Raw genomic sequence first — 23,283 nt, 5'->3', positions numbered from 1 at the left:
CTGTCTCCCTTTACCACTGAATGCCAAGGCCTGTTTTCATTTCTTTCCTGTTCCTGGCCTCCACTCTTGTGGCCCCCCTCCCTTCCCATCCTTTCCTTAATGCTCCTTTCCATGGCAGATAGACTCTCATTCTCTCCCTTGCTTACCAGCAGCTGCTGCATGTTTTCTCAGAAGGCTCCTTCATCACTGCTGTAGCACAGATGTTTTTCTGGTACTTTCTGAAATACTCAATTGTATTGAAAGTTGTTGAGAATAATTTCACATGGCATTAATGGCTCACTTAGATGTGTGGAATTTTTATGGAAATTAAAATTTGAACTTTCAGAATTTGCTTAAGAGCAGCTTGGTATAGTTTTGCTCTTAAAAGACTTGGGAGTTAGGGAAGCAGAAACCGGCCTGAGTAGGGCCACAGGCCTCATCCGGCCGGATCAGCACCGGGGTAGCTAGAGCACAGGGTCAGCTGACACCCGCCAGCTACCCACGACCCCCGCCACAGGATTTTGAGACTGCTGGTGAGTGGAACACAGCTTCTGCTCCAGTCCAATCACGCAGGACCTGAGACTGCTCTGGTTGGGGAGGGAGAAATCCGGCCTACATAGGGCCACAAGCCTCTTCCAGTCAGAAAAGCACCTGGGTAGCTAGGGCACAGGGTCGGCTGACACTCGCCAGCTACCCACAACACCCACCACAGGATCTTAAGACTTCTGGAGAGTGGAACACAGCTTCTGCTCCAATCCAATTGCGCGCAGGACCCGAGACTGCATTAGTTAGGGAAGCAGAAAACCGGCTTGAGTAGGACCACAGGCCTCTTCCGGCTGGACCAGCACCGGGGTACTGCCAGCTACCCACGACCCCCGCCACAGGATTTTGAGACTGCTGGTGAGTGGAACACAGCTTCTGCTCCAATCTTTAAACAGTGACAACGACAACAACTAACCCCAGAGATTACCAGATGGCGAAAGGTAAACATAATAATCTTACTAACAGAAAACAAGACCACTCACCATCATCAGAACCCAGCACTCCCAATTAGCCCAGTCCAGGGCACCCCAACACACCGGAAAAGCTAGACACGGATCTAAAAGCATATCTCATGATGATGGTAGAGGACTTCAAGAAGGACTTTAATAACACACTTAAAGAAATACAAAGGAACACTGGTAAATAGGTAGAAGACAGTAAAGAGGAAGCACAAAAATCCCTTAAAGAATTGCGGGAGAACACTGGTAAAGAGTTACAAATCCTTAAAGAAAAACAGGATAACATAATCAAACAGGTAGAAGTCCTTAATGAAAAACAGGAAAACACATCCAAACAGATGATGGAAATGAACAAAACCATACTAGACCTAAAAAGGGAAGTAGACACAATAAAGAAAACCCAAAATGAGGCAACTCTGGAGATAGAAACCCTACGAAAGAAATCTGGAACCATAGATACCAGCATCAGCAACAGAATACAAGAGATGGAAGAGAGAATCTCAGGTGCAGAAGATTCCATAGAGAACATCGGCACAACAATCAAGGAAAATGTAAAATGCAAAAAGATCCTAACTCAAAACATCTAAGAAATACAGGACACAATGAGAAGACCAAACCTACGGATAATAGGAGTGGATGAGAATGAAGATTTTCAACTCAAAGGACCAGCAAACATCTTCAACAAAATTATAGAAGAAAACTTCCCAAATATAAAGAAAGAGATGCCCATGAACATACAAGAAGCCTACAGAACTCCAAATAGACTGGACCAGAAAAGAAATACCTCCCGACACATAATAATCAGAGCAACAAATGCTCTAAATAAAGATAGAATACTAAAAGCAGTAAGAGAAAAAGGCCAAGTAACATATAAAGGCAAGCCTATCAGAATTACACCAGATTTTTCACCAGAGACTATGAAAGCCAGAAGATCCTGGACGGATGTTATACAGACACTAAAAGAACACAAATTCCAGCCCAGGCTACTATACCCAGCCAAACTCTCAATTAACATAGATGGAGAAACCAAAGTATTCCACAACAAAACCAAATTCACACATTATCTCTCCACGAACCCAGCCCTTCAAAGGATAATAATAGAAAAAAACCAATACAAGGACAGGAACCACGCCCTAGAAACAGCAAGAAGGTAATCCCTCAACAAACCTAAAAGAAGACAGCCACAAGAACAGAATGCCAACTTTAACAACAAAAATAACAGGAAACAACAATTACTTTTCCTTAATATCTCTTAATATCAATGGACTCAACTCCCCCCGATAAAAAGACATAGACTAACAAACTGGCTACACAAACAAGACCCAACATTTTGCTGCTTACAGGAAACTCATCTGAGAGAAAAAGATAGACACTACCTCAGAATGAAAGGCTGGAAAACAATTTTCCAAGCAAATGGTATGAAGAAACAAGCTGGAGTAGCCATTCTAATATCTGATAAGATTGACTTCCAACCCAAAGTCATTAAAAAAGACAGGGAGGGACACTTCATACTCATCAAAGGTAAAATCCTCCAAGAGGAACTATCAATCCTGAATATCTATGCTCCAAATACAAAGGCAGCCACATTCATTAAAGAAACTTTAGTAAATCTCAAAGCACACATTGCACCTCATACAATAATAGTGGGAGACTTCAACACACCACTTTCACCAATGGACAGATCATGGAAACAGAAACTAAACAGGGACACAGAGAAACTAAGAGAAATTATGAATCAAATGGATCTGGCAGATATCTACAGAACATTCTATCCTAAAACAAAAGGATATACCTTCTTCTCAGCACCTCATGGTACCTTCTCCAAAATTGACCACATAATTGGTCACAAAACAGGCCTCAACAGATATAAAAATATTGAAATTGTCCCATGCATCCTATCAGATCACCATGGACTAAGGCTGATCTTCAATAACAAAATAAATAATAGAAAGCCAACCTTCACGTGGAAACTGAACAACACTCTTCTCAATGATACCTTGGTCAAGGAAGGAATAAAGAAAGAAATTAAGGACTTTTTGAGTTCAATGAAAATGAAGCCACAACATACCCAAACTTATGGGACGCAATGAAAGCATTTCTAAGAGGAAATCTCATAGCTCTGAGTGCCTCCAAAAGGAAACTAGAGAGAGCACACATTAGCAGCTTGACAACACACCTAAAAGCACTAGAACAAAAGGAAGCAAATTCACCCAAGAGGAGTAGACGGCAGGAAATAATCAAACTCAGGGGCGAAATCAACCAAGTGGAAACAAGAAAAACTATTCAAAGAATCAACCAATCAAGGAGCTGGTTCTTTGAGAAAATCAACAAGATAGATAAACCCTTAGCCAGACTCACTAGAGGGCACAGGGAAAGCATCCTAATTAACAAAATCAGAAATGAAAAAGGAGACATAACAACAGATCCTGAAGACATCCAAAACACCATCAGATCCTTCTACCAAAGGCTATACTCAACAAAACTGGAGAACCTGGATGAAATGGACAAGTTCCTGGACAGATACCAGGTACCAAAGTTGAATCAAGATCAGGTTAATGATCTAAACAGCCCTATATCCCCCAAAGAAATAGAAGCAGTCATTAATAGTCTCCCAACTAAAAAAAGCCCAGGACCAGATGGGTTTAGTGCAGAGTTCTATCAGACCTTCAAAGAAGATCTAATTCCAGTTCTTCACAAACTATTCCACAAAATAGAAACAGAAGGTACTCTACCCAACTCATTCTATGAAGCCTCAATTACTCTGATACCTAAACCACAAAAAGACCCAACAAAGATAGAAAACTTCAGACCAATATCCCTTATGAATATTGATGCAAAAATCCTCAATAAAGTTCTTGCTAATCGAATCCAAGAACACATCAAAACAATCATCCATCCTGACCAAGTAGGTTTCATCCCAGGGATGCAGGGATGGTTCAATATACGGAAATCCATCAACGTAATCCAGTATATAAACAAACTCAAAGACAAAAACCACATGGTCATCTCGTTAGATGCGGAAAAAGCATTTGACAAGATCCAACACCCATTCATGATAAAAGTCTTGGAAAGATCAGGAATTCAAGGCCCATACCTAAACATGATAAAAGCAATCTACAGCAAACCAGTAGCCAACATCAAAGTAAATGGTGAGAAGCTTGAAGCAATCCCTCTAAAATCAGGGACTAGACAAGGCTGTCCACTTTCTCCATACCTATTCAACATTGTACTTGAAGTCCTAGCCAGAGCAATTCGACAACAAAAGGAGATCAAAGGGATACAAATTGGAAAAGATGAAGTCAAAATATCACTCTTTGCAGATGATATGATAGTATATATAAGTGACCCTAAAAATTCCACCAGAGAACTCCTAAGCCTGATAAACAGCTTCGGTGAAGTAGCTGGATATAAAATTAACTCAAACAAATCAATGGCCTTTCTCTACACAAAGAATAAACAGGCTGAGAAAGGAATTAGGGAAACAACACCCTTCTCAATAGTCACAAATAATATAAAATATCTTGGCGTGACTCTAACTAAGGAAGTGAAAAATCTGTATAATAAAAACTTCAAGTCTCTGAAGAAAGAAATTCTAGAAGATCTCAGAAGATGGAAAGATCTCCCATGCTCATGGATTGGCAGGATCAACATTGTAAAAATGGCTATCTTGCCAAAAGCAATCTACAGATTCAATGCAATCCCCATCAAAATTCCAAATCAATTCTTCAACGAATTAGAAAGTGCAATCTGCAAATTCATCTAAAATAACAAAAAACCTAGGATAGCAAAAACTCTTCTCAAGGATAAAAGAACCTCTGGTGGAATCACCATGCCGGGGCCAAAAGAATGGGAATGGGTGGGTAGGGAAGTGGGGGGCGCTATGGGGGACTTTTGGGATAGCATTGGAAATGTAATTGAGGAAAATATGTAATAAAAATATTAAAAATTAAAAAAAAAAGAAAAAAAAAAGACTTGGTTGACGGTGTCAGCATTTATGATTTGCAGTGAATAGTTGATTAAAGGAGAGATCTTCAAGCCGCTGTGCCCGTGAGAGTAAATGGCTTACTTCTCAAAACTATTCATTCATTCATCCATCCATTCATTCATTTGTATGAATGTGTGCCTGCATGAGTGTAAGTATACAATGTGTACGCAGGCATCGATGGAAGCAAGAACGTGTACAGTTCCCTGGATCTGGGAACTGAACCCAGAACCTCTGCAAGAGCAGAACATGCACTTAACAGTTGAACCATCTCTACAGCCCAATGTTGAATGCCTTCCTAAGGGATAGCAGCATGGTTAGTTTAAACGGACTGTTTTGTCAGAACTTTAATTTCACTGTGTCCTCCTCACAAGTCTGAATCTATATGACTCTATTCTTGACTCCCTCTCCATTGTCTTTTTCACAGTTTATGTCTCCACCTTATAAGAGGATGCTAATCTCTATTCTTCTTCTGTGCTTTCTGGATCTTCACTGTTGTAACCTGTGATACAAAAGAAGTAGTTTTAAATCAAATCACCGTCTTTACTAACATCATTGCTACTTCTGAATTTATACCCTTTCTGTCTAATGATTACTTTGTAATATTGCAATAGATTTATGGCTTGATTGTATGACCATTGTGCAGCTCAGTTTAAAAAACACCTGAGTCTTATGGTCTTAGAAAATGAAAAATAAATAGACTTCATTTATATACACATTTTATGGTCAGGACATTGGATAAGTTATCCATAGCAGGCTTTCACCCAGGAATGTATCTCTGGATGAAACTGTGAGGAAGAAGAATGAAAATGCAAGTTCTTAAAGGAAAAGAGAAAAAATATATTCTCATATATATATATATATATATATATATATATATATATATTTGTGTGTGTGTATACACATGTATATGTGTACATGTATATATACATATATATATAGTGTCTTAAGAACTTCTAGGCATTTTCTATATATTTTATAAAATGGATGATTGTAGATCTTGCAATGACATTTTATCTCACAGTATAAACATAGTAGACTGTTTTAGCAGTTTTATATTAAACTAGCAATATTTGCCATACATTAGCAAATAAGTCTATCACAACCCTCAAATTCATGATGTTAGATGCCAACTTGTGAAAAGTTTTCAAGACTCTCAGAAATTGCATGAGCATAAATAATTCCTCACTGTGCTCTCTTACGCTGTGATAACCACTTTTCCTGTACAGTTGAATACTCTTGTATTGGAAATTACAAAGGTTTGGGAATATTGAGTATATACGTGCTCTTCCACATTATCTCCTCCATGGACACACAACTGACATTGGCTCGCTTCTTTTTTCTTACTCCATATCCAATGCATGACTTAATGCAGGTACTTTCCACCTGGAGTTCTGTAATGCATGTTCCTGTATCAGGAAGGTATGAAGTATATTCTAACCACTGTTTTCTCTCATCCCTCTCACCAGGGTTCCAGCTTAGTATCTGGTACACAGCCCTGGTTCCATTTGTACTCCTCAAACTGGTGAAAAATAGACAAAGAATTTTGAGTCTTAAGAAAATATTAGCTATTCTTAACTTCTTTTACTCCATAGGGTTTAATTTCACCCAACTTCAGTGACAGCTTTTTCGTAGAGTATTTACTCTATGTGAATAATTTTAAAAGTTGTTACTGCTAAGTAATATATAAAGAACTGTTACAACTTTGGGATTTTAAAGCCTTTTAGTGGTACTTTTTAATTGTATTTGTATATTAAACATGTTAAACATCTAGTTTGACTATAAGAAATGGCTTAGAAATAACATTCTCTTCTTTAAATTCCAATATGAGAATAAAAGCTTTGACATTATCTTCATGCCTCTTGTAAGTGGAAGAGTGTAATTAAAGTTTGAATTTTAGAATTTGTGGTCAAATTGACTTCTTTATGGGGTAGAAACCATAGAGTTTCCTACCATTGTAATTCTTTAAATAAAGTCTATAGCTTATTGCCTCACCTGTAATTTCCTACCTGTTTTGAAATTCTAAGAAAAATCTATTAATGCAGTTTAGTATTTTTTTTAACTCAAAATATAGTTTAACTCCCTCCCTCCCTCCCTCCCTTCCTCCCTTCCTCCCTCCCTCCCTCCCTCCCTTCCTTCCTTCCTTCCTTCCTTCCTTCCTTCCTTCCTTCCTTCCTTCCTTCCTTCCTTCCTTCCTTCCTTCCCTCCCTCCCTCCTTCCCTCCCTCCCTCCCTCCCTCTCTCCCCACTTCCTTCCCTCTCTTTCTCCCTTCCATCTTCCCCTTCTTATTCCTTAGCTTTTGCATTTTTGAAACAGGTGTTATGAGGTAGCCCTTGCTAGCTCAGAACTCTCAGTGTATATATACCAAGTTGATCTTAAAGTCTGAGAAATACACTTCCTTTCTTATTAGGAATTACTATCACCCATAGCTGATTATAAATCAGGACACATAGGCTTTCACCCCATACAATGTATCAGACACTGCACTGTATCAAGGTCCCTCCCCAGTCGAGACTCTAGTCATGCATGTGGTACTTTCAGAGCATCCATCGAATTCAGCTGTGAAATTGTCTCTAAATCACAATCAGATGTTGGAGTTCCAGGGATTGGTGAACTGTGGCTACCTGGCCCAATCCAGCCCACTGTCTGTTTTGATAAATAAGATTCTTTGTGATTGTAGGCATGCCCATTTGTGTATATAGTGTTTTGAGCTGGTTTCATGCTGTAGGGTCAGAGTCCAGTAGCCTTAACAGTAATTCTTTGTCATTGTGTGGCTCTTTTTTCCCCCTTATGTATGTATGTACGTATGTATGTATGTACATGTGTACATATGTACAATCTGACTGTTGCCCCCACTACGTTCCCCCTCCCACAGTTCCTCATCCCATTCCTCCTCTTCCTTCCTGTCTCTAAGAGGATGTTCCCTGACTCCCCTCCCATGCCAGACCTCCCCATTCCCTGCTTCCTCAAGTATCTCAAGTGTTAGGGGCATCTTATCCCACTGAAGCCAGATCAGGCAGCCCTCTGCTAAATTATCATGTTCTCCTCCACCCCTCCCCCCCATTTTAGGGAGTTCTTTTGTACTCCCTTGAAGAGAAATTTGTCTCTTCAAATTTCAGATAGCCTCTTATCTTCCTTTATAGTCAGTGAATTTTCTTTACAATTCACTGAGAAGTTGAGACAATTTAAAAAAACTTGCCCAAATGTACAAAGATACATCCGTCTACATACGTAATGTAGAGTTTATGTAGATGACTCTCTTACGTTAGTGAACATGCTCCCATGTAAGGCCAAAACGTACGATCTTACTTTTTATCATGAACAACTTCCGTCTACTGTAGTATCCCTGTCAATATGCAAACATAGTATATACCTTGTGGAGAAGACATGTTGCCTTGGTTTTTCTTATTGTTTCAGTTTCTGTGCTGGGATTTGTACATATGGAGTAGTTTGTTGGTTGAGTGCATTTTTAATTTTTTTTATTTTGCTTTGTTGTTGATATTGTTCAAGTTCTCTTCCTTTTAATTATGAAATATTAACCTTCTTTCCCTTGCAGAGAAAGTCATATGATAGATGGGTAGTCAGTCTTTCATTTATTCCTAAACAAATTTGTGAAGAAATGCTCTGCTGGATCGAAAAAACGTTTAGATTTGTAAAACTTTACTTGTGGAAACATTTTTATTTTGAGTCTTTGGATTTTTCAAATTGATGAAAAACTCAATTCCCAAAGAAACCTGTTAATTTCCCTCCTCTTGTCCTAGTAGGTAATAGATTCTGTTCTTAAATCAATCTTCCTAAGGATGAGATTGTATCTCCTGGAAGGTTCATTGCTTGTTTCCTTGTTATTAGGGAGTTATAGATAGCACTGTCTGTGTAAGTCAGCTACTCCTGGCATTAGGTCTGTGTGTGTATAGATGGGGTGGAAGAACCACTTCCATTAGACGAAGATGTATTAGAGCATCATCTTTTCAATATGTAATTTTTTCCTACAGTATCTTTGCAGGCTCAGAAGTAACTACTTAACTTATCAAATATTTGCAGCACATAGCATATCAATTTTCAATATGAAAATTCAGACCATACTTCTCAGGGTGTGTGTTCATTGTAGTCTATTTTAAAACTGAAGTGAATGATATTTAAATTGCTTGGCGTTTTTCAGGGGAGTGTGGATATGTTCTTAAAAAATAGCTTAGATTGGTCTTTAACTCATAGTCTTCCCATGTCAGTCCCTAGAGCATTGGGATTTATAGGCATGTGCCTGCCATCATGGCCAAATCTAGGTGGATGGTATTTTGTTCTTTTGTTAGTAAATACTTAATTCACTGCGTTCAATTCTTTATCTTCTGGACAACCTTACTGTAGTTGTGTTTGGTTTCTTTTTGGGATGTGGTTAGGTAGTTCTTAAGCTATATTGATTGAATTTCCATTTTCCTTTGTCACCTTGGAGTCTTACCTTCATTTAAGAAAAAGGAAGAGATGGCCTTAAAAATCAGTATAAGGAGGTGGCTTTGCAGGTTACAGCTTTATCCCTGTATCCCACAAAAAGCAAGAAGTGCTGAATTGCATGTGTAATCCGAGAATTCCTGAAGTAAGCTGGGAAGCAGTGACAGGAGAATCTTCTGGAAGCTTGAGGGCCAGCTATCCTGGAGTCTAGAGAGCAGCAGCAATCGGAGAGGCCCACACTCAGCAAGGTAGAAGGAGAGAATCAGGTCCCCAAAATTATCCTCTGACCTCTCCATGTGCACTGTGGCATGACCCTCAATAGCACACACACACACACACACACATTTTTACCATGGGTTTTGTATCAAAAGAGTATGTACCAAGATAATGAGTTCCAATAGAATCTAGTACCACTGAAGTGTGACTGTGCTTGGTACCTCCCTATGCCTCTTGCTGCTCCTGCAGGGAAGTCAGCTGAGTGTATCTTAGAAGCATTTGTCCCTTACAGGAACGTGTTTCAGGAAAACTGCAGTTTCTCACTCCGAGGAATAGAAAAGAAACCTGATTAAAATCTGCCTGGCTGAGTTCTGTGTTATAGTTGTGTAAGTTGGTGTTTTCGTGGGATTCCTAACAGGGAGTGGAGACTGTTTCTGATGCTTTTGCCAGCTCCAAGGACCCTTGTCCTCCTATCGAGTTGCCTTATTCAGCCTTAATATGAATGGAGTTGCCTGATCTTATTGCAAATTGATGTGCCATGTTTGGTTGATATTTATTAGGAGGCCTGCCCTTTTCTGAAGGGAAACAGAGGAAGAGTGGATGAGAAGGGACAGAGAGAAAGGAGGAGTAAAATATATGAGTGAATAAATAAATCAAAAGAAATCTGCCTGGCCCCTTTGCTGGGAACCCCTGCATTGACTGCTTAGTAGATGGTCTGCTCCATGAAACACTCTCAGCAATTGCTTGTGTCACCTGCACACTTTCCCACCTCTTCAGGTATCAGAATGCTTTAAAGGTGCACTTCAAAATGCTGAGTTGTTTCTCGGAGTATCTTTGGAAATGGGACAGTGGTGTTGGGGCTTGTTAATAGAATATGGAAGAAGCAAATAACTTTTCATCAGTTGTCACAGTGGGATTTAGAAATGTGCGTCTGCGTTCTTTGCCATGAACAGAACAAAGGTTAAGCGGATGTAAGAGAGAAGTCATTGGAATGACTGGCCCTTAGACTGTGAGAGACTTAGGAAGCCACTCTGCCTTTGTCCTCATTTGTGTTTCTTTTCCTACAACCCTGCCTTCCTGATTACCTAGTCTCTCACAGTAAAGCTCTGAAATTGCATAAATAAACTCCTGTTAGCCATCTTAAAAATATTTATAACCTTTAGGCCCATATTATTGGGGTGAGAAAGAGTGCTTTCCTCCCATTGTTTCTGTTCCATCGATTGTGTGTCTTTGGCTTCCTCTTATCCCTGCTTATTGTACTTTGGTAACAGAAGCATCCTGTTTTATGAATTGTGTGTGCTGAATTGGCTTAAGAGGGCTTCACTATGTGATGATGGCTTGAGTCCTTTAATTGTAAAGGCAGTTTCTTTTACCTTCATTATGAAAAGGGCACACAAGGCATTTTTCATTGTCTAAAGGTTTTTATAAAGCTTTCTCTCTGTTGGAGTAAAGAATCAGGACAAAAGGAGTAGGCTGCTCTCAGGAATTTCTAGAAATAGCTTTTGAAAGTAAGATTAGGAGATAACGCTCTGTTCTCCATGCAGGAACAAAGTAATTTTTTAGCACAGGAATTAAGAGCAAAAGCTCCCATGCTCCTGGGGTTTGCTGGTTCCCCCCATTGGTTATATAACAGCAATAACCATCTTTTTCATCCCATGAAGCACATTTGTATGCAGTTGTCTCAGTTCAGCCTTTACTGTCACCCTCACACTATCCAAAGAGCAGGTGTTACTAGTATTGTTTCCATTTTGCAGCTGGGGAAACAGACAGAGAGATTAATGGCTTTGCCATATTCACATAGCTATGAAATGGGAAAGCCTGGGTCCCCTCCTCTAATCCTGTGTTCATTCTGCATCTCTCTTCACAGTCTCCTTAATCTTTACTCTCAGTGTTGCTACAATTGTAGAAGACAAACACAAGAAAAGTATTATTTTTCCTTAGCAATAAAATATGCATAATGAAAGCACTTAGTATGGGATGAATCACTTCTCAGACAAAACTCAATGAGACACTGAGCCATTTGTACTTAGGTATTACCTTGCTTTCTGCTTTCGATCCATAGGTATGGTGCCTGGCTTGATTTTATGTACTTACCTTTTCTTTGTTTCCCCCTTACTATTGAATGGTGGGTTTAGCACTTCTGAATGGCACTTTCCACTTATGATTTTGTTAACTTTGAAAAGTGTTGTTGTTCTAAGCTGCTCCTTGACAGGTAGTATGAGTTTTCTTCTGTTTAGCTTTGAAGATGGTCTCTTTGCTTCCATCCTTTAACAATCATAGTTTTAGCAGCAGCAGCATCCTTTTATCTTAAGAGGAAAGCTAGAGGTTTATGTTTTTATTGACTCTGGATATTCTTAGCCATTGTCTCTTTGGTACTTCTTTTCTGTTCTTTTTATAACCTTTACTGTCAAAAATGCTCTGGAGAAGTTAAAAGATAATATGGAAAATATACTAAGTAGAACCCAGCGATATTCAGCTAAAAGTGCTAATACATGATGCAACATGATAGACCTTGAAAACCACATCCTAAATAAAAGAAGCCAGCTATTAAAGAGCACATGCTCTTGGCTTCCACTTACAGAGAAAGTCAAACGTAAGAGTAAACAGTGATTGGAGGAAGGGTGACAAGATGGTGTCACACTGACTGTGGTGCTCAGGGAACTGTGAGTGTGCTGAGAATTACTTACCTGGGGCAATTGTATGTGGGTATATAGATGATATCCTTTAAAAAGGTCTCATTAGAACTAATGCAAAATGTTGAATTCTTGTCCAATTCCAATCCAGCCTCCTGTCATCTGAACTGCTTACTGATGTCACTTAATTATAGGTACCCAAACCAGCCCTGCTGCCCTGCTAGTAACCAGCTGTCTGTGTTATACAGCTGCCGCTAGGTTTCCCCGCTCCTGTTCTCTTCCTGGTTCCCTTCCCATCCCAGGAGGCCACCTGGAATTTAGCTTTCACGTTTCCTAACTCTCCTCTAAGCTTTCTTGGTGCTTCTATCCCATTGGCTTCTGTGATCTTGATATTTTTAAAAGATTCCTGGCCAGTTATTTGGGAAAATGTTCCCTAATTTAGGCATATGTCATGACTCCTCATTATTTGGCAGGAATATTTCAGAACTAATGTTCTTGTCTTAGTGTGCCATGCCATGGGAAATGTGTTGTATATTTGATTACTGTTAATATAGACAATGTTCCCATGTTAAAGGGGATTTATGCCACATTTCTCTACTGTAATTACTGTATTGCATTTATAATTAATGACTCTTGGGAGAGATATTTTGATACTGTGTAGTTGTCTTGCTTGTTCTCAAGCTTGTGCACCAAATTTGGCACCTATCAGTAGGTGCTACTCGACAGTGAGTCCTGTGGCATTTGTCTAGTGGCAGTTTTGTTTTTATTGCTTCTACATTGATCAGTTAGGATTCTTGTATAAGGAAGGGCTATTCTCCTTCTATATCCATATATTCATTTTTTCAATTGCTATATCAATGAATATTGCAACCATTGTAATCTTATTGTCGATAATGGTGCTTATTCTTGTTCAAGTGCTGACCATTCAGAGCATTTTCAGGTTGGTTACTCTGTTGTCTTCACAAGCCCTCATCCTGTTGTTGAGCACCTCTTTCTGGTGTAAACAGTATACTTTATATCCTAGACTGAAATTTTCACTCTCTTAGCCCTGCAGCCAACCAGGGTCATTCTAAGGTTAAACTCTCTTTGTAAATATTGTTCAGCACTTTTAGGAGTGGGGATGCAGCTTTCTGTTGTAGTATTGCATACTATAGATAATCAACTAAGAAGAAAAGAGTTTTATTTTTCTTCAGACTCATGGGGTATTTAGTTCATGACTGACTTGTTTTGCTTTTGTGTCTATGACAAGGAACATCTTGTTGGGGATGATGTGGTGGAGACAGTCTTTTCATCTTGTTGGACAGGAGTGAATAGGTGAAGGAGGAAGAGACCAGGCCCCCACATCCCATTCTGAGGACAGGATTCCTAACTGGAAACTTCCCAGCTGCCCTAATCTGGGGGCAGTTCCTTTGACATTGGATACACGGGAGCTGACTAATGCCCACAGTATAGCACTGATTTTGTCACAGTATAGCACTGATTTTGTCACAGTATAGCACTGATTTTGTCACAGTATAGCACTGATTTTGTCACAGTATAGCACTGATTTTGTCACAGTATAGCACTGATTTTGTCCTTTATAACATTTATTTATCTGGGCTAGAGTTAGGGTAACTGACTGTAGGGTTAATGATGCCCATGATTACTGTAAATATTTTATTACATTTTATTTATTTTGTTTGCATGCATGTGTGTATGCATGTATATGAGTCAGTGCACATGCTCTGGCATGTGTTTTGAGGTTAGAAGACAATGTCTGCTTGTTTATTCTCTTTTTCTATCATGGGGATCTTGGATGTTAAATTAAGTCTGTCAGAGTTTGACAGCAGGCACTTTACCCTCTAAGATATATTACCAACCCACATCTTTTTAAATATTTTTTCTTTCAAAGAAAAGGTCCCATGTAGCCTAGGCTGACATCAGATGCCCCACAAAACTGAACAGATAACCTTAAGCTTATGGTCCTCCTGTTTCCATCTCCTAGGTTCTGTGATTACAGGTGTGTGTGTGACCATCAGTTGTAATGAAAACATTTATTATTATTATTATTATTATTATTATTATAATTATTATTAATTATTATTGGGGTGTGTGTGTGTGTGTGTGTGTGCATGTCATAGTGCATATGTGGAGGTCAGAGGGAAAATTTGTGGAGCCTGGATGTGTTTTGCTCCTTTAATTGGGTTAAAGGGCTCCAACTAATATTTTGAGGCTCCATGGGACAAATGGCACCTGACAGCCATCTAGCTGGCCCTCTATTCTTCAAGGTTTAAAGGTTTTTAAACTCCAAAACCTTTAGATTATTATTTTTAAAAATTTCCACTTCTTTTCTATTATGTCCTAGTCTTCCATTGGATTGTAAACAGCATCATTATTTCTTTTAATGGTTTTACTTTCATTTGTTTTATTATTCTAAGATCTTAGAATGAGACCCTCTGCTTTGGGCAGTTCACACTCATGATAGGCTCTATCATTGGTTAATTTAGTTTTCATTGTGAACTCATGTTTTAGGTGGGCCTGTTTTTATATTTATATGAAGAATTTTTGGGGTATGCATTTGAGATTTCTTCCAGAGTGCTTCAGGTGTCCCAGCTCTCTGCCATTTCTGATGCCACACTCCCTGGCCTCTGGGTTTCTAATTTACCCTCTAAACCAGGGAAGGTCTTTCAAGATCTTTAAGTGGGATTCTCTGTTCCTACTCCTCATCTTCAGTAGGATGAAGTCCATATCTCCCATTTGCATATGAATATTTAAAAAGAAGTTGTTAGGTCACAAAACTGACAACTTCATAAAAAGTATATATCCATATGCAAGTATATACCTATTTATTTCTGCCATTTGGTATCCTCTTCCTACATTTTCCCCACTCTAAACCCAACTACATATTATATAAATTAAAAGAAGTCAGTTTGGGTAGTAACTGTGACTCAGGACTATAATTTCAGCATTTTTGAAGCCGAGACAGGAGGATTGCCACGAGTTCAGGACAACCCAGGCTACATAGGAAGTTCCTGTCTCAAGAGCAAAGCAAGACAAAACACAGAGCAAAAAGAAGTCAGTTTATATTGGAGACAGATTAGTTATGGGTTAATGAATAGCAGAGACAGAATAAACCAGCAAGAGCCGGACTAATCTGAAACAGCTTGACAGGTTAGCCAACCGAGAGGATCATATCTGCAAGGTTCAAGTAGCACCATATAGCATGGAGGTATTAGGCTGATGCCAAGTAGTCTTGAGGCTAGGTCTGTCATATCCAATCAAGAACGGTTAGGTTTGGGAAGGTCAGAAGGCTAGGGAAAGCTGCTTTGCCAGAGGCTTTCCTACTCTTATAGTGGGTATACGTTGCTTACATGCAAGGCCCTGCTTTATGTCAGGATTCTAGAACATTTGCTCATAGTTCATGAATAGAGTAGTCTTTTAGGCATCATTTTAAAAACTTTTTAGATAGAAGAGAAAATTAATTTTTTTTCACCAAAGCTATTAATATTCTTCCTCCACACTGAGAGAGGACAGGCTCCCTTTTTGCTTCTATAATTGATGTCTAGATTTTTGCTGATCCTGCTAGCTCATCAACATGTTGTTGCAGTGTGAGGCCTACCTTTTCATGGTGTATGGGTTTATAGAACTATTTGAGTGACAGCCATTGTCTAAGCAGCCTCACATGTGAACACACTCTACCCTCTTGTCCGTAGGATGGTTCTCTGTTAATCTTCTTATGAATCCTAGTCAGATACATCTAGAATATCTCATTTTTACCAGTTCACCCAGCTCATAATCCTGACAAATGTTCCTTCTTTCCGGTTTCCCTTGGTGTTGTTTGGTTTTGACCCAGATTGTGAGGTCTGAGGCATCTCAGTTTCCAGCTCATATCCCGAGTTCTTTTTTTAATGAATTAAAGAGATGATTGCTTTAATCATCCATGTTTGGCATTCTTAGATTTGCTTGTTTGCTTGTTTAAAGATTTTAGAATTTTTAATTATTTTATATTTTGAGATTATTATATAATTATATCACTTACCCTTCCTTTTGTTCACTCCACTTTCTCATACACCCATTCTTGCTCTTTCAAATTCATGGCATCTCTTTTTGTCATTAATCATTGTTATATACGTATATGTATATTTTTATACATATGTATTCCTAAATACAGAAATAGAATATAATTCCCACACCTAACACTCAGACATCACTGCAGAAGAGGGTGATGAGTGAGAGTCTAAGTGGAGGAACAAGAAGTTTGCTGTGAGATTGTGTCTCCTGGAATGTCATAGAAAACACCTACATAATCTCACTAACTTGACTGCCTAAACATGAAATGACTAGGACAACACCAAGATATCTGCTAACATGATGGCGCACAAAGTCAACCCTACACAAAGAACTCCTGGCATCTGAGGAATGCTGAGAGGAGGAGAAATAGTCTTCCCCAGGGAGAGCTACACCACTTGCTTATCCAACTCCAAGTGGTCACTCCATTTCTTTTAAGTCTGTTCTCACCCGTAGACCTTTATTTCTGCCCCTCAGTGTTGTGTTGCCTTTAGTACTTGATGAAGACCAATATCTTAAGTACAATGGTGTCAGGTCAGTGAAGGACAAGAACCAGGCTATGCGGTCATTGTCTTTTAACACCTTAATATCTAGTTAAAAAGATAGTTTCCATCCATAGAAATAGCAAGCAAGTATATAATTAAATGTTAAACTGAGTGTTAGAAGTTGAAAGGAGAAAAGGAGGAATAGAAAGAGGACTTGAATTTTAAGAGAAAACCTTATTGAGGAAGTGTGATTTAAAACAGATCTTGAAATAACCAAGATTGGCGTTAGGTTGGGTAGGCATTTAAGGTAAGGGGTGAACAGGGACAATCTGGGAGTGTTCTGAGCAGCCCCTTTCTCTCAGGGAGTGATTAGGAATAGACAGGAGAGAAGGAGGGAGTGCGGGTGCTGCCTTGCCTTGGGCTATAAGATTACCACATGAACTTTAGCTGAGTCACATAGTAATGTTGAGGAATAACACTTTTGTGTGTTCCTCAACTCTGAAGTCTCTGTGATTTATTTGTTTCTTAAACTTTGGTCCAAAACCTTTGTTCTAGGAATTCTGTAACCCACCTGCTTTCCCAGCATGCATACTTTTTGTGCCAGCACATGGTTTTTCATGGTTGGCTTGCTATCTTGTGGTGCATCTGCATGACTTCCGCCCATTTCTTCTCCAGGTGGCTGTCAAGCCTCACCATCTCTTGACACTCAATGACAGAATTCCTACCCCCTGACATTCTTTCCTTCTTAGATTCCTCTTTCAGCTCTTTTATGTCCAATGTAATTCTAGTTGTGCCAGATAACTTGGAATCACGTGTCTTACTTCCTTCCTGATATGTCTTGATAAATTTTTCAGCAGATTGAACTGCGTTTTATGTGGTGTTTCCTTCTGGTTTTGTGTACTGCTTCAGAGATGTGTATGTGGCTTTGTGGGTATCTGTTGAGGATTTATATCTTTTAAAATTAGTATTAATTAATATTTTGAAACTGATAATTTGCAATGCCACCACTGTATTTTTGTAGGTGTGCTGGTTCTCATGTTTTGCCCATAGCATTCCTTTTCTGGTATATATTTGTCAGATTCCGATCATGTAGTAGATTCCAAACTGAGGACATCTCTTCTTTTCTTTTCTTTTCTTTTCTTTTCTTTTCTTTTCTTTTCTTTTCTTTCCTTTCCTTTCCTTTCCTTTCCTTTCCTTTCCTTTCCTTTCCTTTCCTTTCCTTTCCTTTCCTTTCCTTTCCTTTCCTTTCCTTTTCTTTCCTTTCCTTTTCCTTCCTCTTTCTTTCTTTCTTTCTTTCTTTCTTTCTTTCTTTCTTTCTTTCTTTCTTTCTTTCTTTCTTTCTCTCTCTCTCTCCTCTCTCTCTCTCTCTCTCTCTCTCTCTCTCTCTCTCTCTCACTCTCTTCCTTCCTTCCTTCCTTCCTTCCTCCCTTCCTTCCTTCCTTCCTTCCTTCCTTTCTGGTGTTTCATTGAAAGAAGAAATTAGAGCAAAACCCATAAATCCGAGTTTTTCTACTATTTTTCCAGCCATTTCTTTTCCTTGGATGGGGGTGGGGATTTCTTAATCTGTATCCTTTAAGCATATATTATTCATGTGTCTTTGACATGTCTACAATTATGACTTCATGTAGCTTTTCCTAAATAATTTATTTTTGTAGGTAGAGATAAGTTGTATATATTAATTGCAGTGCAACAGAAGAGATGGGCATTTTAGCAAAATTAATCCTGGTTAAATTTTAGTTGGTTCTTTGTTGGCACTTTTCTTGTCGTGTCTTAAAATTTTAATAAAATATCTATTAGTGGAAATAATCATCTGTTACAGCTCAAATTGCCATTAGGAAGACATTTGAATAACTGTAAAGTCAGATATTGTAATGACTAGGAACACTGGTTTAAAGAAATTGGGACAAGTGATGTAACATTTGTGTTTGCCTCCAGAGTTAACACTTAGCAGCCTCTTAATCCAAAAGTACTTTAGAAATACTTAAATTATTTATGAAAAAACTATCTTATCTCCTTAACATTTTTCTAAGGCAAGATTAGTTGAGAAGGTTTTGAATCATATGTATTATCCCCATTCCCAATTTTCTGGATGGGATATATATTACTTTTTTACCTTCTTTTGGGAATATTTCTGGAAGTACATGTTAAAAAAATAGGTACATTGACGTATGCAGGGAGGATATGTGTGTGTGTGTGTGTGTGTGTGTGTGTGTGTGAGAGAGAGAGAGAGAGAGAGAGAGAGAGAGAGAGAACATGTGTGATATTGTCATTATTGTAACAAATACCCAAGAAGGTTACCATAAGGGAGATGCATTGTTTTGCCTCTACCTGCAGATGCTCCAACCTCACTGTTGTGTTTCTGTAGCTTTGGGCTCTATGGCTGTGTACCATGGCAGAGAAGGCCTGATCATCTCATGGTAGCCTTGGAAGTTTAGGAGGAGGGGGAGGTAGACAAGAGTCGGGGAGGGGAGGGAAACCACCAAAGACAAGATACACCTTCACGAGCATAGCCTAGGTGACCCACTTTCTCTGACATTGCCACCTCCTAGAAACCTATTCAGTTGAACCTCTGAATGGCTTAACTCATGGATGTGGTTAGCACACTCAGGGACTTCACTTTCCAAGAATTTTATGAGCTGCACATCAAGCTTTGATGTGTGGTTGGTGAGATGCCTGATATTTAAACCATAATAGGAATTGTTTGGTAATGAAGCATACTTATGAATTATGCATACATATGAGTTAATGCATGGAGCACTTGGATAAGTGTCTTGATTAGCATAAACATTGAATGTCAATAAATATCAACTTTTCATACTTACTATTTTCTTTTTTTTCCCTTTTTTAATTTTTAATATTTTTTATTACGTATTTTCCTGAATTACATTTCCAATGCTATCCCAAAAGTCCCCCATACACCCCCCACTTCCCTACCCACCCATTCCCATTCTTTTGGCCCTGGCATTCCCCTGTATTGGGGCATATAAAGTTTGCAAGTCCAGTGGGCCTCTCTTTCCAGTGATGGCCGAAAAGGCCATCTTTCGATACATATGCAGCTAGAGACAAGAGCTCCGTGGTACTGGTTAGTTCATCATGTTGTTCCCCCTATAGGGTTGCAGATCCCTTTAACTCCTTGGGTACTTTCTCTAGCTCCTCCATTGGGAGCCCTGTGATCCATCCAATAGCTGACTGTGAGCATTCACTTCTGTGTTTGCTAGGCCCTGGCATAGTGTCACAAGAGACCGCTATATCTGGGTCCTTTCAGCAAAATCTTGCTAGTGTATGCAATGGTGTCAGCGTTTGGAAGCTGATTATGGGATGGATCCCTGGATATGGCAGTCTCTAGATGTTTTTTTTCCCTTTTTTATTGGATATTTTATTTATTTATATTTCAACTGTTGTCCCCTTTCCTTGTTCCCCTCACCTCCCCCCACCGAAACTCCCTATCATATTCCCCTTCCCCCTGCTTCTATGAGGGTGCCCACCCACCTACCTACTCCCACCTTCCTGCCCTGGCAGTCCCCTATACTGGGGCATAGAACCTTCACAGGACCAATGGCCTCTCCTCCCACTGATGTCCAACAAGGGCATTCTCTGCTACATATGCTGCTGGAGCCATTGGTTCCTCCAGGTGTACTCTTTGGTTGGTGGTTTAGACCTTGGGAGCTCTGGTTGGTTAATACTGTTCTTCTTCCTATTGGGTTGAAAACCCTTTAAGCTCCTTCATTCCTTTCTCTAAATTCTTCATTGGGGGCCCGGTGCTCAATCCAATGATTGCCTGTGAGTATCTGCCTCTGTATTTGTCAGGCTCTGGCAGAGCCTCTCAGGAGACAGATTTATCAGGCTTCTGTCAGCAAGCACTTGTTGGTATCCACAATAGTGTCTGTGTTTGGTGTCTGTATATGGGCTGGATCCCCAGGTGTGGCAGTCTCTGGATGGTCATTCCTTCAGTCTCTGCTCCACACTGTCTCTGTATTTCCTCCCGGGAATGTCCTTATTTCTTTCTTCTTATACTGGTATGGAGTACTTTCTGCCACTCTTTGCAGTACTGGGGATTGAGCCCATGCCTCTTCTCTGCTAAGGAGTACTCTCACTGAACTCTTCCTAGTGACCTTCCCTCTCCTCTCCTCTCCTCTCCTCTCCTCTCCTCTCCTCTCCTCTCCTCTCCTCTCCTCTCCTCTCCTCTCCTCTCCTCTCCTCTCCTCTCCTCTCCTCCCCTCCCCTCCCCTCCCCTCCCCTCCCCTCCCCTCCCCTCCCCTCCCCTCCCCTCCCCTCCCCTCCCCTCCCCTCCCCTCCCCTCCCCTCCCCTCCCCTCCCCTCCCCTCCCCTCCCCTCCCCTCCCCTCCCCTCCCCTCCCCTCCCCTCCCCTCCCCTCCCCTCCCCTCCCCTCCCCTCCCCTCCCCTCCCCTCCCCTCCCCTCCCCTCCCCTCCCCTCCCCTCCCCTCCCCTCCCCTCCCCTCCCCTCCCCTCCCCTCTCCTCTCCTCTCCTCTCCTCTGTTGCCTCTTCCCTCCCCTTCTTTCTTCTTTCTTTTTTATTTATGTTTTTAGACAGGGTATTGTTACATTGCCCATGCTGGCCTTGGAATTTGTCTTGAAGCAATGATAGACTTGATTTGGAATCCTACCACCTAGACTTCCAAAGAAACTGGAATTACATGACTGAACCACCATGCCTAGCTTGTAATACTCCTAACTTATGACTTCATAAGTGTTTGCGTTTTCGTGGTTGTTGACTTTTTACATTTGTTTTATAGGTTGTCTGTATCCGCTCCACTTGGAATGCTCTCTCTCCAAAGCTGAGCTGTGACATGAGACCACTCATATTGAAGACCCTGAGTGAACTGTTCTCTTTGGTTCCTTCCTTAACAGTCAATACAGTTGAATATGAGGTATGTGTTTAGAACCCAAGAAGCTGATTGTTCAGGAAAGTGTATGATATGATGACTACTTTTCCAATTAATCCTTCATTTTTACAGTTAGTTTATAAAAGGAGATTATGTTTTTATTACGAGAATTATCAAGATTTTAAAAGCACATTTTATGTTAAAAGTACTGTTTCTAAAACAATAGTGCATAATATTAGCCGTTTAAAACCATTAGTTTAAATGTTTTAAGTCAAAAAGCATAATCACTAAAACTTATAGAGGCAGGATGTATTTTTGCATTTTTACGAGGTCATGTTTATCATTATAACAGCCTGAATCACTCCTGGGAATCTTTGCTCTACAAGTAAAGGTTCCTCTGGCGTTGCTTGACATTGCTTCCTAGCTCCTCTTAGAGTGAAATAGTCAAACAATAAAAATTACATTTATGTCTTTACTTTTATAAGCTTCGGTCTCTTTTTCTCCTTTCAAAGAGCTATAGAGTATTTTCATTGGTGAATGTCCTGTTTAGTGCCTCTAATAAACTATCATACTTCAAGATTCTGTACCAGTCCTGTGTGTGTTTCAGATCAGGTGTGTTTCAGATTAGACAGAAGTATCAGAAAATACTTCTCGTCATGTTAAAGACTTATTCTATTTATATGTATATGTGTTCCACATGTGTGTGCATTCACTACGTGTGCCACATGTATTTGTGTATCTTCAGAAACCAGAAAATGATGTTGGATTGCTGGGAGCTGAAGTTACAGATTGATGTGAGCCACCACGCATAGGTTCTGGGACTCTAATTCATGTCCTCTAGAATGGCAGTAAATACTTTTAACTGCTGACTTATTCCTCTAGCCCCACTTCCCACCATTTAAAATACTGCACGATGAATAAAATCCCATCCATCATTGCTGAGGTTGAAGATCTAGGACTCTGCCTACAAAAGTGCATACTGGGTCCATAGTTGCTGAATGAACTGTGGAACCAGTGTAGGATGTTGCAAGTTTATTTTTATGTGTGGGCTTTTCTTTTATAACTATAAAAGAAAATACCTATTCCTTAATACTTTAAGGGAAAACTTTGAGTTGTGACCCTTAGGTCACATAGTACAACAGCTGTCTATGTTTCTGGCTATAATACCTGGGTGCTCAGTCTTACTTTGTCCAGAGCCTACAAAGTGTTTGATCAAGAGTTAAGTCTAAAATTCCCAGCAATTGCATGTTAGGCTCATTCATTTTCTGTCCTCAAGGTTGGAAAAGCTTTGAATTGCTTGTACTTAACATTATTGAAATTTTGGTGTGGATGACTTTGTGAAGTGGTTTTTATGTGTTGGTTTTGATGTTTGTATATTCATGGCTGAGAAATGCCTTTGACCTAGATTATCTTCCTGATTTTACATCGACTGGTTTGTCCTTACGTAATCAGCATTTTTTTTTTTTTCTGTTATTCAGGCAGACTGCATTGAGACCATTTAACCCATTTCTTTCTTCTAAGTCAGTGTGGTCTGAACAGGAAGAGTGCCCTGCTGGTTAGCAGCAGTGTAGACACAGAGGCGAGCCTCTGCCGCTCTCCTTCCCCCCAGCCTCCGTCTGTGTCTTCCTTTCCCTCTCTACCTCTTCCTCTCTA

General features: G+C 39.8%; 1 protein-coding gene across 3 annotated transcripts in view; it reads left to right on the top strand.

The window, feature by feature from the left end:
* Positions 1-23,283, top strand: part of Focad (focadhesin) — a 314,502-nt gene that overhangs the window by 169,768 nt on the left and 121,451 nt on the right. For all 3 annotated transcript variants that reach the window (XM_021160670.3, XM_029475892.2, XM_029475894.2), the window contains one exon: positions 21,541-21,675. In XM_021160670.3, coding sequence (XP_021016329.1) covers positions 21,541-21,675 — 135 coding nt within the window. The remainder of the gene's footprint in view (positions 1-21,540; positions 21,676-23,283) is intronic.

Source organism: Mus caroli, unplaced genomic scaffold, assembly GCF_978045245.1.
Source record: "Mus caroli unplaced genomic scaffold, Mus_caroli_1 scaffold_6, whole genome shotgun sequence".
NCBI lineage: Eukaryota > Metazoa > Chordata > Mammalia > Rodentia > Muridae > Mus > Mus caroli.
This window is presented reverse-complemented; position numbering and strand designations above follow the sequence as displayed.